Below are 16477 nucleotides of genomic sequence, written 5' to 3' on the forward strand. Positions count from 1 at the left end.
TTTTTTTTTTTTTTTCTCCTCTGATCTTTTATACTTTGCAGCTGGCTCCTGATGGCTGAATGTGTTAACCCTTTCCCTGCCACATCCAATAAAGCTCCCAGCAGTTGATTCCTGCTCTTCAGCTCCCAACAGAAGGGAAATTGGGGGCATACTATCAGGGCTCTAACGATTATGACAGGCAGCAGCTATGCCATTGGTGCGTCAGATATACGAAAGCACTGAAAAGAGCGAAAAGATTATGAGATTGATGAGAAAAGTGCCTGTGTGAGAGGCTTTAAGAGGTCATTCCACTCACATTAAAATAATAAATAAGAGAGGTGATAGTCAATAAGTGCCTTCGTTGAATGAAAATAACAAGTACTAAAGAATTTTTTAATGTAGCATTAAATGCATACCAAGAACCAGTGGCTTGGAACTGAAGTCAAGCAAATTTAAGTTAAAAGGTAGGCTTGTGATTTTAAGTGTAAAGCTAATTAGCTGTGAAACAAATTACCATAGAGCAGACAATCTCTGTGATGTCTTCAGGTCAAGAGGTGTAACCCCAACCAGACAACTTATTCTAGTTAAATGCAGCCCAGTGCTCACCTGCAAGATATTGGGCTGCATTTAAACCCATGTTTCCAGTTCCTGTCAGTGGTGACGTGACATAGTCATAACATAGTGACCTGCACTGAGGTCACTCTGTGCTTATCCCATCCAAAAGCAGACCCTCTGGATCTGCTCTTCATACCAGCTTGCACACACCTTAATTCAGTACCTGTCCAACAAGCTTCTGCATCTATTTGCCTGCAATTATATTTAACACTTGTCCTGCGCATGACTTGTGTGCATGCCAGCCCGCTCTGCTACAGCCTGTAACCTCCTGCAAAAGTTATTTTGTGCTTGTTGCAGGCAACTGTCCATTTTCTGGTGTTGTTGTCCCAGCATATACGAGGTCTCAGTTAGGCACCACCTCAATCGACTGGATGGGATGAGCAAACACCTTTTGGATGATTGGATCTTGCTATTCTGGAGCAACTTGTGCTTTGAGACCAATAGGATATGGGTGACAAATTTTCTAGGTGCATTTTTATTTTCTAACTTTCCATGGGAAAACTCACCACAGGGTGCAGGGAAGCTGCACCCTTCCTGTGTACTTGTGAGGAAGGGTGGTTGATGCGGGCTGTATTCAAAATAAGCATTGCTCTGTTCTCTGGTTTAACCCTCTCAGGGAATTTATTACCCTCTCAGGGTATTTATTCCCCTCTCAGGAACAGTCACATTTCTCCTCCTGACTTTCATTTTGTGGGATTAAACAAGTGAGGATTCCAGGCTTCTTTCTAAAGCCCTTCTAACCCAGCATCTATTGTAGAAGCCCTTTAATTCTTGTTTGACTTGTATGACTCTTTCTTGAGTATCATTTACTAAAGTACGCATGGGTGCAGAAGCAACCTCACCTGTGCCTTCCCATTGCATCAGCACATCCTGCACGCCATGGACTGTGTCTCAGCTGGTAGATCTTCCCTTACATTTCTCCGTTCCACGACTGCATCACATTACATATCACAACCATTCTGTTTCAGTAATTTATCCAGGTCTTCACAGTGCTCTGCTGTTTCCATCACCTGATGGCAAATGTTCCCATTTGGCTCCCACAGAGGACTTTATGCTCTGCCCTATTACATTTTGTTTATCAAGATAAGATCTACCACATTCTTCTTTCTTAATAAATGTATTGCAAACCTATTTTATTCAATTTTCCACTTGTTTCATTATTTCCCCTTTCAAATGTCTTCCATAGCCCCGCAACATGCTCGGTCCAGATTAGCAAGTCTCTGATTGCTTGAATTGCTTACTACCTCCTTTTCAAATACGAGTTGGGTTGCATTTTGTGGATTTCTTTTCCCTCCTGGGACCTTTCCTGTTTTGAAAGATTCTCACAGAATCCTTCCTGACAGACCTGCTGTTTCATGTGCCTGTTCTCAACTGCATTTTTGAAATGGGTGATTAGAGCCCCTGACTCCATTGCTTTCATTCCCTTCTGTGTTCATCCATGGATGCACTCGGCCAAGGAAAATCCCCTATGAATATTGTCTTCTCTGATCATGAGGGAGATTATTCACCTGATCTTTGTCCCTTAGCACTTCTTGTACTTCTTGTCACTGTTAAGTTTATGGATGGACTTGATGGTCTTAAAGGTATTTTCCAACCTAAACAATTCTACGATGCTATATCTACAAATGCATTATGTTTAACCCTAAAGCTGTACAAAACCTCATCCCTGCCCCATTTTAAGACAATCTCAAACCATCTTTAGTTTTACTTCTTCCTTCTTGTATAGCCAGTGGGTTATTTTTTACTGTTTCAGTTTCCTATTCATTGTCTAATGCTCTTTTACACTGGAAACTCTCACTCATTTTCTGATCTTTTACTTGTAGCTTTCTTTTAGCACAACCCTTTCTCCCACGCACTTTAAGCTCTCTCCTTGCTGCTAATACTCCTTTTAAGGCAGTTATTTATCTGTTCAGGTTTCAATCTCTATAGTTGAGATAGAGGCCCCAACATTTTTTTTTTTTCACTTTGAATGTGTCATTTTGATCTAAAACCACTAGGAGGAAGCATTCAACAAATTTTTCTGTCTCATTGCAGAGTCCAGTCTTAATTTTACTAAATTCAAAAAGTTTTGAGCAGGAACCACGGGGTGTGCTGGTCACACATCCCCTTGAAAGTGCTGTGGCACATAACCTCTCGCAGAATTGTAGCACTATTCACCTTTTGGTCCGACTGGCTCTTCTGCTCCTGCTGCAAAACTGACTCCATCTTCTGAAGAACAGAAGCCACTTACGATTGCCAGGGTATCTTTTCCCTGAGTATTCTATCTACCTTTTAAACATTTTTCTCCCTAGCTCATATTTTCCCACCTGCTTTATTTACCGAGAGTTATAATGCATCCTCTCAGCTGTTATTTCTAGGCTGAACAAACAAAACTTGAATCTCCTTTCATAACATAGGTTATTATTAATTCTAGTACTGCTTCTCTGCACTTGATCCAGTTTTAATTCACAGCTAATTAATTGCAAAGGTATCTGGCAAGTGGGAGGAAAAATATTCTTTTTTATTTCAAGTGCAATAGGACTTTCATGCCATGTGGCTCCATTGATTAGCCCAAGAGCTGAGAAACACTAAATTATTCACATGTACCCATGTTAAAATCTGAGGAAGTATTAGTCAAAACTAATTAAAGCTGCTATGATGCCAGGAATAGCGAGGAGAAGCTAAGGGAATACCACAGAGGAAATCAAAGATACTATAAATATTATTTATTTGCCATCAATATTCACACTGTATTAGCTGAAAACAAAGTCTCATTATTACATATAATTTACCAGTCACATTAAAAGACAAATTCTGTCCAAAAAAGCTCACAACCTGAAGAAGTGAAAAAGGAGAAGAAAGCGACACAAGGCAGGACAATAACTGCCACCATAGGGAAGGCGTGTTGAACAGAGCAGGCAACCTGTTACAGGCTGCAAGCAAAGGGCACAGCAGGTCCCACTCAGCTGGAAAACCGGATTCCTTTCTGGCTGAAGTCAGTGTGGAGGGAAAAGCTCACCCGAGCCTTGTCAGAACCTTCCAAACACAACAGTGACCACACACCCACAACCCTGCAACTCAGAAAAATACAAACACATCTTATGGTAGCTTGTATGTAACGTGTTTTAAACAAGAAATTAAAATGTCGAGGGTAATTTATGACTGTGCCTAGAGCTTGACAAAGGATAACAAAACAGTCATGAGACAGAAAAGCGCATCAGCTGGAAGGCCCTCCAAGGTACATGAATAAAGGACAGAAGACTGAGTACTGTTTGGGCATGGGTTTTTTGAGAAGCCCAAGGACACGAAGAAAAAAAAATTACTTTACAGGGAGAATCAGGTGAGAATCATGAGACCATGTGCACACATAGTTTCACATGAAACTTATGATTACATCCTTAGTCTTATGTTAGCCCCAGACCCAAATGCTTCAACGCAGATTTCCTAACTGTCTACATTACTCATACTTTGGGGTCTTCTAATCTTTGCAGGAGAGAAAAAACTGGTTCTCCCACCAGAGAAGGACAGGCAGAAGGGGGAAAGGCTCCTATCACTTATGGGATACATCTACCTTAGGTCAGGGCCTCATTCCATGGTCATGGATGACCTCACCACACTACCCATGGCAGCTCAGATGGGGCCCACGTGGTGCTCCCCAGCCTGGTTTCTGATGTCTAAGGGAGTGCTTGAACTGATGCTGCTCATTTCCCCCCAGTGGAAATGCTTATTTGCATCTCTCCTCTCTGAGACATTGGCAAGAGTGAACTTGAGCACAAAACAACCATTCTGTGAAGTCTGAGGAACGTATGCCTTCACCTCGCTGCTAGAGAAAACCAGTTAAAAAAAAATAATCCTCACAGACAAAATATAAAGCAAGGTTTTACTGAGCTCGGTACAACTTCTGTAGTACTAAGAGTTGTATTTATGACTTCATTAAGCTGCGGTAACACAACTACAATAGCATACATGCCATGACCTGTTCTGTAAATCGATCATACTGGAATAAGTCCACTACACTGTGGCGTATCTGTGGATCATGCAGTGACTATGCTTGTGGTACATCAGTCCCCAAACATAAACAAAAACCCAAATAAAATTAGCAGCCATTTGCTTAACAGGGTTATGAGGGACTAAATGTAAATTTTAGTTCCTTTCGCCTTGATAATTTGATTTAACACTGACATTCTTCTTCTGTTCTTCAGTAGATCCGTTGGTGCTTGGGGTTTTCTCTGCTTCTTGTACCGGGGTAATGTCAGCAGATGTCACCTACCACTGCTGCGAATACACTCAGGTACTGCGGGACCTGCTTTGCAGTGAGGTGCCCTTGATTCAGCAGATCCAAAACCTGAACAAAGCTGAACATAGCAGAGCCAAAGCTACTATTTAGCAGCTACTGTAGTTAACTGATCATGATAACAGACTGTCTAACAGGCAGGCTGCCTCAGCTGACATGTATTTACAATATCATCTTCTGAGAACATTCTAAAATATTGTTAACAACATTGTCACTGATGAACTATTTAATGTCTGGAGATTGTTGATTACCTATAATTTCTTCATTCTCAGCCCTGAGATTGCCACTACTGGCTCTTGTGACACTGTCATATGATGGAGGAAAGGATGCTGAGGACAAGGTTTCAGACTTGTCTGGACTCCTAACAGAGTTTTCAGTCAGCATAGATGAAATAAGTCCTTTTTCTGGAGCAGCGTCTCCAAGAGTGTCAATACTGCAAGGTCTGAGATGGTACATGTAAGAAGCCTGCTTTACAGAGCGCAGGAGCAAATGACTCCTGTAGGCACGCTGGATGACAGTGGCAGAAGCTTCCTCTTGTCTGTGTCTGAGTGTAGTTGAAATTGGCTCATAGGATTTTTTTGATGGATTGGCAGCTGTGAACTTCTCCTCCATTTGCACTTTCAGAGTATCCAGCACCTCAGAATCTCCTAACACTCGTTTGGTAAAAGCAAACAAGATATCCAAGCAGTGGATCCTGTCTCCACTGACCATTGGCAGGTCCATCGCTATGAGCTCAACTTTGTTTGGTTTCGGTACACGTAAAGGTGCAGCCAGAGCATCTGCAAAGTCCGAAAGCGCAGAGAAATTTATAAACTGAGTGGCCTCGGGATCAAACTTCTCCCAGATTTCATAAAAGATGTCAAAGTCATCTTCCCCTAAAGGCTCAGTACTTTCCTCAGTAGCAGCATTGAAGTTCTCCATAATCACAGCAATGTACATGTTTACAACAATGAGAAATGAGATAATGATGTAACTTACAAAATAAATAATACCTGTGGCAGGTTTACCACATTCACCTATAGTACCATTTATGTTTGGATCACAGTACGGTGGTCCGGTGTTTAAAATGGGACTGAGAAGACCATCCCAGCCAGCTGATGTGGTGATTTGGAAGAGGCAGAGCATGCTGTTCCCAAAGGTTTGGAAGTTAAACATGTCGTCAATGCCATCGTCCTCCTTCACATAGGCAAAGTTAGCCATGCCAAAAATGGCGTAAATGAACATGACCAGAAAAAGCAAGAGGCCAATGTTGAATAGAGCAGGTAGGGACATCATTAAGGCGAAAAGCAGAGTTCTAATTCCTCTGGCAGCCCGGATGAGTCTCAGTATTCGTCCAATCCGAGCCAAGCGAATGACCCTGAAGAGTGTGGGTGGCAAGAATGATGTAGCGATGCGAGAAAGCAGTAAGGCTAAAATGGAAAGGATAACAAATGGTTAGAATATCACATTTCTGCTTAATTAGTAAGTAGGATGGAATGATAATATCTGTACAGCTGAAAAGAATCTGAGGTTTGTGTGCTAAGACCGCAGCAGAACAACATTTAATTGAAGTTTGAGTTGCAAAAAATAGCTGTAGGAATCAACACTTATAAACTACCATGTTCAGGCACTAGAAGACAGTACCTGTTGCACTAAGGATGGCAAGCACCTTTCTGTGCACAACTTCAAATATCCCTATCAGCCGATGCTTGTTGACTGATAGTATGCTTTGGCACTGTTTGCATGAATACTTCAGTAGCTGCAGGTTGTGTATTTACCTTCTAAATTTTACCTCAAATTTTGACCTCGCAACGCTAAACTAGGAACACAAGATACAATAACAATGTCATGGTCATCATGTAGATAATATAGGCAAGATCTGTAGAAGTAAACCCGATGATGACCGTAGAAGTTGTGCATGGATGAGATTTTATCTTTTTGCATGAATAATAACAGATCTAGTAGCACTAGAAGGGGCTTGGCATTTCTAGATTTAGATGTTTCAGAAACATTTTTCTGGATTTCCACTCCAGGAACTTAATTTCTCAAGGAAGAGCCGTATTCTTACTGAAACTTAAGTCACATTAAAGAACTGAAGTATTTTTCTTCCCCTAAATGTCTTCTCCTACTTTGGTGGTACTGGCCCTAGGAATAGTTAAATTGGCAAAAGAGCTCTTTACCTCATTCTTCCGTTGCAATCCCTTCAAATAAAAGCTAACACATTTGTGGTGTTCTTTTCTATCCTATTACAGTGTGAACTTTCCTTTCCAATCAGCCATGTCTGAGCTTTCAGAAACTGAATTCTATAGTCTGTAATCTAATTCCAGTCTTCTTGATACATATATTTCAATACTCTGTTACAAATGCAAATAACAAAACCCAGGAATTTTTATCAGATCAAAGATTTCTTAGTTGGCTCTGAATCTGTAACAATGGAAATTATCACATCATGTGGTAGTGGTGTGATGGGTTATTCATTCTGTCTTTCACACTAGGAAAAAACAGCCATTATGAAAGACTTTACATAATACAGCTGCCTTTTTTTAAATACTTTTATTAAAAGAAAGTAGTACAAATTTTAAAATCTTATTTCATATTATTTCAATATAACCATGGTGGGTTTTTTAGTTCTTTTTCCCCAAGACTTTACGGTATTACAATTTCCATTTCAACACCCATTTGCAGTTTATCATTTCTAACTATTTTTTTTCTGAAAAGAATAATAATGGATTTAGTAAAGAATTTGCCAAACCAATTTTACTTACCAAGAAGTGACATGATGACAACAACTAAGTCAAATATGTTCCAGGCATATGAGAAATAGTACTGCCTCAGAGCCACCAGTTTCAGCACACATTCTGCAGTAAAGATGGCCACGAAGAGTATATTGATTTTGTGAAGGATATTAGTCTTCGTTTCACTTTGACCATCGGTTTCCACCATCATAGTGATCATGTTAAGGCAGATGAGAACAATGATGGCAACATCGAAGGCTTGGTGTGTAACGATGTTAAAAAGGAATCCTTGGAATTTGTTCTGGAGGAAACAACATACATCTGGCATCAGTTAGGAAAGCAAGGAGTGCTCATCCTTACGGGTTTCCAAGAGCTCCGATTTTTATGTTGCAAAGTCACTTAATTATAGTGGTCTGAATTTTAAGAATTACGTTTAAAATCCCTTCCCATCCTGAAGTTTAATCAGTTTCAAGGGGAATGTAAAACCCAGCAATGTTTATGCAGGTAACTTAATAAATATTTAACCTGTAAATTCTTCAAATGCAATTTTTTGGTATGGAATTAACTTTAAAACACTACCTGAGTATCAAGGTAAAATACATGTATATGTAATATATAAACATATGCACTTTTTATTGAATTAAATTGCACTCTTGGAAAGCATTTTCCTTTCGAAGAATTCAGACAGTCTTACTAGTGGTCTTGGAATGGGTTTTTGAGGTTTCTTGGATCCCAACTTTTTCATTGCGTTGTAATATTTTTTCTGTTCTTCCGTCATAAAGATGTCCTGGCCACCTAAGTATATAAAGAAATGTCACTGTTATCTGATGAAGTGTTATTGTAGTTACAAAGTCTAAAATGCTGGAAATGAACATTTCTTCCTTTTTCACATCTTGCTGTCACAAGTCCTTTCTGTAATGCACAACTGTGTCCAAAACACCAGAGACACACAAAGTGTACATGCACAGAACAGAAGTCCTGGGCTGAAACCCAACTAGCTCAAAAAGCATGAAAACAAAGGACCCACCTCCTGGTCTTGTTGAATATCCAAAATACTCATCAGAGCATCTGTACCAGACCACTTTCTAGATAACGAGTCTCCTGTCAAGCTCACTTCCCCAAAAGGAGCAAAATTTTAATGGGCTGCAGAGACAATGTCATGGCCTTTGAGAGGGCTAGGTGTTCAGGTAACGGGGAAAGAAAAGAGGAAGACCCTCACCCTGGGTATGACTTCTGCTAACTTAATTACTAAAGCTCTTGTGAATGCCAACAGAAGGGCTAGATTCTATGTACAGTAAGGACCATGTTCTCTCAAGATAACGTTGCTCAAGATTAAACAGGTGCCTGGGAGCAGATACAGAATACTTATCTTTTTCTTTTGTTGGTTGAAGTTGTCAATAATAACCCCAACAAAGAGATTCAGGGTAAAGAAGGATCCAAAGATGATGAAGTTCACAAAGTAGAAGTACATAAATAGACTGTGTTCCATTTGCGGCTGCTCATTTTTCTGCAAAAATGAGAAGCAACGTGAAAAATGACCCATAATAACACAGGCCCAATTCAGAATAATCTTTGTATTGCAGGTCCTCTCACAGATTGATTCAAAGGGTGTCCCGGTTTGAGTTAGAACAGAACTAGTTCTGTTCAGTCATTTCACTTTCCAGCTCAGTCTCTCCTAACTAACTGCACTTTCTAAGTTAACAGCATATTTTTGCAGGCTGGCTGCTTCGGGAAGTGACAACGCTTGATGTCACTACCAGGGCTGGGTTGCAGAAGGGCTCTTGCATGTACTTTCTGCTGTGCAGACCAAGGTCACTGCCAAATCCTGTGTCCCACAGTGGGGTGCAGTACATTAGAGGCTGCAGACAGGACAGGTGACCCTGAACTGACCAACAAGGTGTTCCATCCCATACATGTCATCTTTGGGATAAAGCTGTGGGATCACAAGGGTCAAGCTCTCTTCCTCTCTTCTTCAACAGCTGACGTCCAGGACTCTGGTGACAGAGGTCTCTGACCATTCTGCCTTCAATCTCAGTCTGTGCATTCCTGAATTCTGTTCCAGAATCCAGCTCCTGAATCCAGTTCCCACCTTCCAGTGAGTCCAGCCTGGACATTCCCCAGCGCCTGCCCACAGCATCAGTGGTGACGGTGATATAATTGCTATCTGGGGGGTTGGGTTCTCTGTTGGTTTTGTATATATTTGTGTATCTATAATTTTGTTTATCATTTGTTATCATTTCCATTAAAGCAGTTTAGTTTTCTTTTCCAATCCGTAAGTCTCTCTGCCTTATTCCCTTCCTCCTCCTCTTTGGGCACCCATAGGGGTTACTAGAGAGCATCTGTCATTTGTCTAGTGGCCAGTATCTGGGGGGTTGGGTTCTCTGTTGGTTTTGTATATATTTGTGTATCTATAATTTTATTGTTATCATTTCCATTAAAGCAGTTTAGTTTTCTTTTCCAATCCATAAGTCTCTGCCTTATTCCCTTCCTCCTCCTCTTTGGGCACCCATAGGGGTTACTAGAGAGCATCTGTCATTTGTCTAGTGGCCAGCTGAGCCCTAACCCTTGACAAGGAGGAACTAAGGTTTACAGCCCTACTGCTAATTCTGACAAAACTGGTATAGATTAAAATCACCAGTAGTGCGTAACACAAAATACAACATGTATACGACATTTTTGGAAGCGGAACGAAATGGTGGAAGAAAGAAACTTTCTTACTGTGACTACTAGGTGCATCAGAACTCTAGGACCTCACAGGGACATTATTGCTCAGATGCTGGCTGCTATCCTTTTTGAAATTAAACATAAACCATACAAAACGTTACACCAAACACGACACCTGAGAGATACTAACCCGAAAATACAGCTCTAAATGCTACTATGACAAATGTGTTGATCTGGTTTCTTTTACAATGTTTGTTTATGTAGGTTCCGGCTAAATCATGGCAGAACAGGATGATTTAATTCATCCCGATATTGAATATATTTGCACTGAAAAACTTGTAGAGCAAAACTTAGTCATTGACTGACGGTGAATGAGGTTTACTTTTGTTTTAATTGTTTTTCTTCCAAAACCTGATTGTTGTGGGTTTTTTCCTTTTCAAACCTGACTTAAAATCTTACCATTTCCAATTGATCGAGGCCCTACTTAAAGTCAACAGAAATAGTTACGGAATTGGTTGTTCCTGACATGATTTTCACAAGCATTTCAGAAACATTAGTTCAGCTTCTTCCAATAAGAATAGGAATGGTAAATTGCTCAGTACTTGAACAATCAAACAAACCATTTAGAATGCTAATTCCAAGCTCTTGCCATTACGTATCTTGGCCTAGATATGTTTTTTCTTCTTAGCAAAACCACTTTTTCAATGGCTATTATGGGAAAAAGACAAAACCAGAAGAAGAAAAATAATTTTTCAAATTGAAACACAAAAAAACCCTTGCCTTCATATATGGTTACTTTTAAAATCATTTGATTCCTTTGAATTCATGATCAAATTAAGATAGACTCTCCAATTCAAATAAATTGCTTCCAAAGACATACCACTCTGTCATGTGTAACATTGGATGATGATGCTGACAAGACAGCAAACACCACAGGCAATATCAACGGTAGACCAAATACTCCCAGCGATACCTGACATTGTATTTTAAATGGTTGCTTAGCCACAATAGCTGGATTCTTGATGAAGTTTGGGTTTATGTTTTGAAGTGGACTTTAAACTCTGTTACTGTAAGACATTCAGGTTTACCCTGAGCTTGTGTTTCACGAAAGGTCAGTGCCTCCACGTCAGTGGGAACTCTCAACTCCCCTGCTAACAGATGGACATCCAGTTATTAGCAGAGTCGATTTAAGACAAGTAAGTGCTCAGCTGGACAAGGTAGATATCCAGGGCGAGCTGCAATGCTCCCTAGATCTCCGTCAACCATAGCGGGCACTTGGAGGTGATATTACATGGAGACCTTACACTTTGGGTAACTGCGTTTAGGTGGGTAGATCTGACATTAAATCCCACTCCCTGTTACAACAGATTAGGAGACTACGAGTCTTTTACAGATGAAATGTTTACATCAGCTGATAAAAGTAATTACATTTAGCACAAACAGCAGCTATAAAAGTGCAGAGATTTCAATGCTTTTGCAGAAAACTGTGGCATTAACAAAGAATATAGTTTGAATACAGTGACTGACCTCTCGTGAGTCTACTGCTGCGTACATGATGTCCATCCAGCCTTTGAATGTTGCCTAGAATGAGAGATTATGGAAAACCTGTTGAACTTTCAAGGCAAAAGTTGCACTAAGTTCTGACTTAAGGGAAACTTGTCCCTGCTGTATGTGTGGCATTCTCAGGCTTACCAGAATGTGAAAGCTTGCTAGGGTGGGACAGAACAAGTTGTCCTAGGATGCTATCAGAACAAACCTTCCTTAGCATGGTCTGCTAACAGCCTTACAGCCTTCATGCCTGAAAAAATCCGCATCTTGACAGATTAGCTCAGTATTTGTCCCAGATTTCCTCCTGAGATTGACTCCATCTCCTGAACCTGCTGGAGGCTTAAACAGCACTTGTCCACCAGATGCTTACTCTATCACCTGGAAAATTACAGCAGTCTCCAATTTGTCCCCCTATTTCTATTTGCGTGCACAAACAGCACTGGGGTTTGAACAGCCAGCTACAAGGGGAGCGCAGGCTGTGTGGTACCATTCTTCGCCATCACCCACAGGGGTGAGTTAGGAGCTGACAGGAGGTCTAGCCCATCTGACATGGTGCTGGCTAGTGAAGGGAAGCAGCACTTACCACCTGAAGAAGAGCCAGGTAACCAGAGCCAACGTTATCAAAGTTGACTTTAACATTGACCCAGAATATTTTTCCTGTGTCGTTATACGTTCTACAGTCTTTTTTGTCATTGATCAAACTATTTAATTCTGAATCTTCTTCTGTCAGATTGACACATTTCCCAAACTTCCCAGCAAAGAGGTTCACTCCCATGATGCTAAAGATGAGCCAAAAGATGAGGCAGACAAGCAGAACATTCATGATGGAAGGGATTGCTCCCAGGAGGGCATTGACAACCACCTTGGATGAAATGGGAGAGGAAAAATACACTTAAAGGCGGGCTCAAGTATTTGCTCAGTGCAATAAGCAGTCACCTAGTCATCTTGGCAAAGAGAAACCTAGTGTTTTCCACATAAACACTAGTCGCAGCTGGCATGAGTACCTTGAACAAAGATTTGAAGGTCCATAGTTATCTCTCAGGCTTTCAGAGGACAGGTTCATGCTTTTTGGGCTGCTGTGAGCCACTACCACGTAAGTATACTACGAGGTGAGTCCATCCTCTTTGGATGACTTTCCCTTGGGTTTGGAGTGGAGGGTGTTTGGTTTGTTTGTTTTAAACTTTCATAACAAAATTTCTGAAGTATTCTTCCATAAGCACTAGTGCAGAGGACTGTATTATTAAGACTCTGGAAAGCAGTTTTTAAAAGGACCAGTAGTAACTCTCCACTAGTACTGTCAGTGGATTACTGCTGCGTTTGGGGTCTATAACCATGAGCTAGGTACTACCTCTGCGCTAGGAGCTGTATAATCACAGAAAATTCCCATACAGGTTTTAAGTGCATGCCAAGACATAACACTGCTCCATAAAATGGGGCAGCATAAGGAAATGCTCAGAATATACTTTGAGTTTTACTGTGAAGGCAGCAGTCAGGCAGCAAAGAACTTGATGGACCAAATACCACTGTGGTGATCATACTGTTTCACATTGCAGGGTGCAGATGAGTTTTGCATATGGCTGAGGGACTCTTTCTCTGAATTTGCACATGGTAGATCTGTACATTAATTAAATGTAATTAATGTCTGGCAGCTTCACATTGTTCCAGGCGCTCCTTTGATGGAAAAAGGCAGCAAATATTCTACAGGCAAATACTTCTGTTTCTTTGAAAGATTAAGTCTATTTGGAACAATAAGTTGATCAAAGTACCTCTTAACAGCGTAAAGTTTTTGTAAGTCAGTCCAGGAAACACCTGCAGAATGGAGGTGATGCTTTCCTTTGTATTAGCTTGCCATCAGACTTTAAAAACAGGAATTGTGCTCACAGGTCTTATCCTCTATTGTATTTTTTGCTGTCTCAGTAAGACAGGAACACAAGAATGAATGAGCAGCAATGGAACAGAGTTCCTCCTAGTCTAGTTTAAGTTTCCTCAGCACTTAGGAGCGATCACTCGAGGCAAGTCTATAGGGAGCAGCCAAGTACAGAGGAGCACAGCAAAAGCACCTTTTAAAAATTAATTTTATAAGTCCTAAACTGAACTTGAGGTAGACATGTAATCTTCATCAAGACACAGTCATGAGGTATGAACCTGTCACGTGCTTATTAGTACTGACAAGCTTTAATTTGTGTTCAGTCTTACCCTCATTCCTTCAAATCGTGACAGTGCTCTTAAAGGTCTCAGAGCCCGGAGAGTCCGAAGAGATTTCATGGGACCATTTGAACTGCCTAAGAGGTCCACTAAAGAGACCTGAATTGGAAGGCAAAAAAAAGCATTAGCAATGTCTTGATGTCTGTTTCTTTTACTCCTGCTTACAAGAAACCAAAATCAAGTTCCACCATATTTTCTGTGCCCAGAGTGCAATATCCTGAAACCATCATTAAGGGAGGTAAGAGTCTTGTCTTAACTTTGCATCCAGAAAATAATCAGTGATTTTCTTGCTACATCCTGTGTCAGAGCCTGCGTAGGAACACCAAAGACAGAACTTACGCCTACAATGAGGAAGTCCAGCCAGCACCAGGCGTTGGTGAAATACTTCTTGAAGCCATAAGCCACCCATTTCAGGAGCATCTCCAGAATGAAGATGAAAGTGAACATCTTGTCAAGAAATGCCAAGATACCTTTAACCCTTTTCCTCTCATTTATATGGATGTCTTCAAATGCCTGAAATCATAATATATAGATAAATGATGAAAGTCAGAAAGGATCTGTATAAAATGAAAGTCTGGCATCATTAAGACCCCTTCATCATTCAATATGTGTTTAACACAGATTTAAACACCATCTTTTACTCAAATCTATCTCAGCTGATAAACCTGTAATTCTCCCTGTCCTACCTCTTCCTTTTTCTCTGTATAGTACAGCCCTGTGGACACACACATCATGCACAATGGAATCCTAGGAGGAAAGTAAGTATTTTTAGAAATTTATTTTGAGTCATACATTGAAGAGAAATGCAGTTTTTTTCAGTATTAAGAGTCATTTATTTATTTTAATGATACAAAAAACTCTTTTATATTTCACAACTGTAAAATAACCTCCTGAGAAAAATCCGGTATACAGCCAGAATAGAAACAGCTTCTGAGATTTATATAGTTATAGTGTTGTTCACATTCTCCTGTAATTATTAATAATACGAATAATTGATTTGCAGTAATTACAATATTGAATAAAAGACTGCTATGTGAAGCCTCTTCTTCTTATCTCCTGATGAGTTCAAAGATAGTCTCTGTGTTTTCTGCTAAAAAAAACATTGCAAATTAAAGCTAAAAATGCTTCTAAAGAAATACAAGAAACTGTGTTACACCAACCAGAGCTCCGCTGCTCAGAAGAATCATGAATATGATAAAGGATTCAAACCAGGAGTGTTCAACAATCTGGTAGCAGGTTTTTCTCAGATTCCACCATGTTTCTCCTCCAAACTTTTTGTCACTACCCACAGAACAACGAAAGTATCGAACACAACCTGGAAGCAAGAGACCACAATGAATGTATGGAAGGAATGTACGTGCATGTGTAGGGTTGCTTGGGCACCTTCTGAGGGCAGGGCAAAGTCAACTGCCACATTAACTGCATCATTGTTGATGGTTTTTCATGTTGTGCCATAAGAAAAAAAATAGAAAACACCTAATTTTGGTTGCCTTGTAACTCCTATTTGTATATATATAAGGTAGGTAGAACCTCTTTGGGCAACTTTCTGTTGTTCCAGCATATTTCTGAGACACTGGACATGCTCTCAGTGACCCACTATTTGGGCACGCAAAAAATTAATATTTAAAATACGGAAGACTTTCTCAGTTTCTGCACCCTGGAAAGCAGAGCTGAGAAACCCCACAAAAAGTATACGGTTGACTTCAATACTGCAACATTATACCACACCTTGCAAGGTCTATTAATCTATTTATTTGCTTCTGAATATGTGTGGGGTGGCTGATTTGATATCATATGACCTCCAAGGATATGTCACATTCTAGCTGACACATAGGCTCCACCAAAGCAAACCTCTCCTTTCAAGCTCACCAGATTATATCTCACAACAGACGATGAAGCCAGGTGTCCTGGGTTCAACATGGAGGAACCGGATGCTCTCATGTTGTCCAGCTTTCTTCTTCCCAGAGAGCTGTGGTTCTCCCAAGCTTCTGGGAAGGAGAACACGCCTCTTTGAATGAAGTCATAAAAGGGGGCGTGTGAGAAGACTCAGTGCCATTTTGCCATCTTGCTTTTCCCCTCTGCTCTATCTGCTCTCCTCCCTATCTCGTCCGTGCTCTGCGGCTTTATCAGATATGCCGTGGAGGACTCCTGTATCTTATGCCCTCGGACTGGAGACCTTTATCAAGGAGAGAAAGACACGTCCAAGACCTGCTGGTTCCCTGAAGCAGTAAAAGACTCCTTCTGCAAAATGGGTAGGACCTTCTCCGTTTTTCTGCCGATTCCCGGCGGGGGTGGTCTAATGAACTGTCTTGCCCTGATGGATGAACCCAGCGGTACCCCTTGTCCCTGCGGCGTATGCAGGAGGCCCCTACGCGCAGGAGAATTTGAAGATATTCCCTTAAGATGCGACCTGGCTGGCCCACGGCACAGATGTGTGTGGGGGGCGATTCTGGAAGAAGCTATCCTTGGCAGAGGTCCC

General features: G+C 40.8%; 1 protein-coding gene across 1 annotated transcript; it reads right to left on the minus strand.

Moving 5' to 3' along the window:
• Nucleotides 1-5118: 5118 nt before the first annotated feature.
• Nucleotides 5119-15313, minus strand: LOC104488712 (sodium channel protein type 5 subunit alpha-like; the record flags this gene model as incomplete). Its single annotated transcript, XM_010142696.1, has 9 exons — nt 5119-6276; nt 7612-7882; nt 8276-8376; nt 8947-9088; nt 11773-11826; nt 12377-12655; nt 13990-14097; nt 14338-14511; nt 15159-15313. Coding segments are annotated over 9 exons (2442 nt in total), but the record flags the coding sequence as incomplete, so codon positions are not given.
• Between the last annotated feature and the right edge of the window lie 1164 nt (nt 15314-16477).

Source organism: Buceros rhinoceros, unplaced genomic scaffold, assembly GCF_000710305.1.
Source record: "Buceros rhinoceros silvestris isolate BGI_N320 unplaced genomic scaffold, ASM71030v1 scaffold5719, whole genome shotgun sequence".
NCBI lineage: Eukaryota > Metazoa > Chordata > Aves > Bucerotiformes > Bucerotidae > Buceros > Buceros rhinoceros.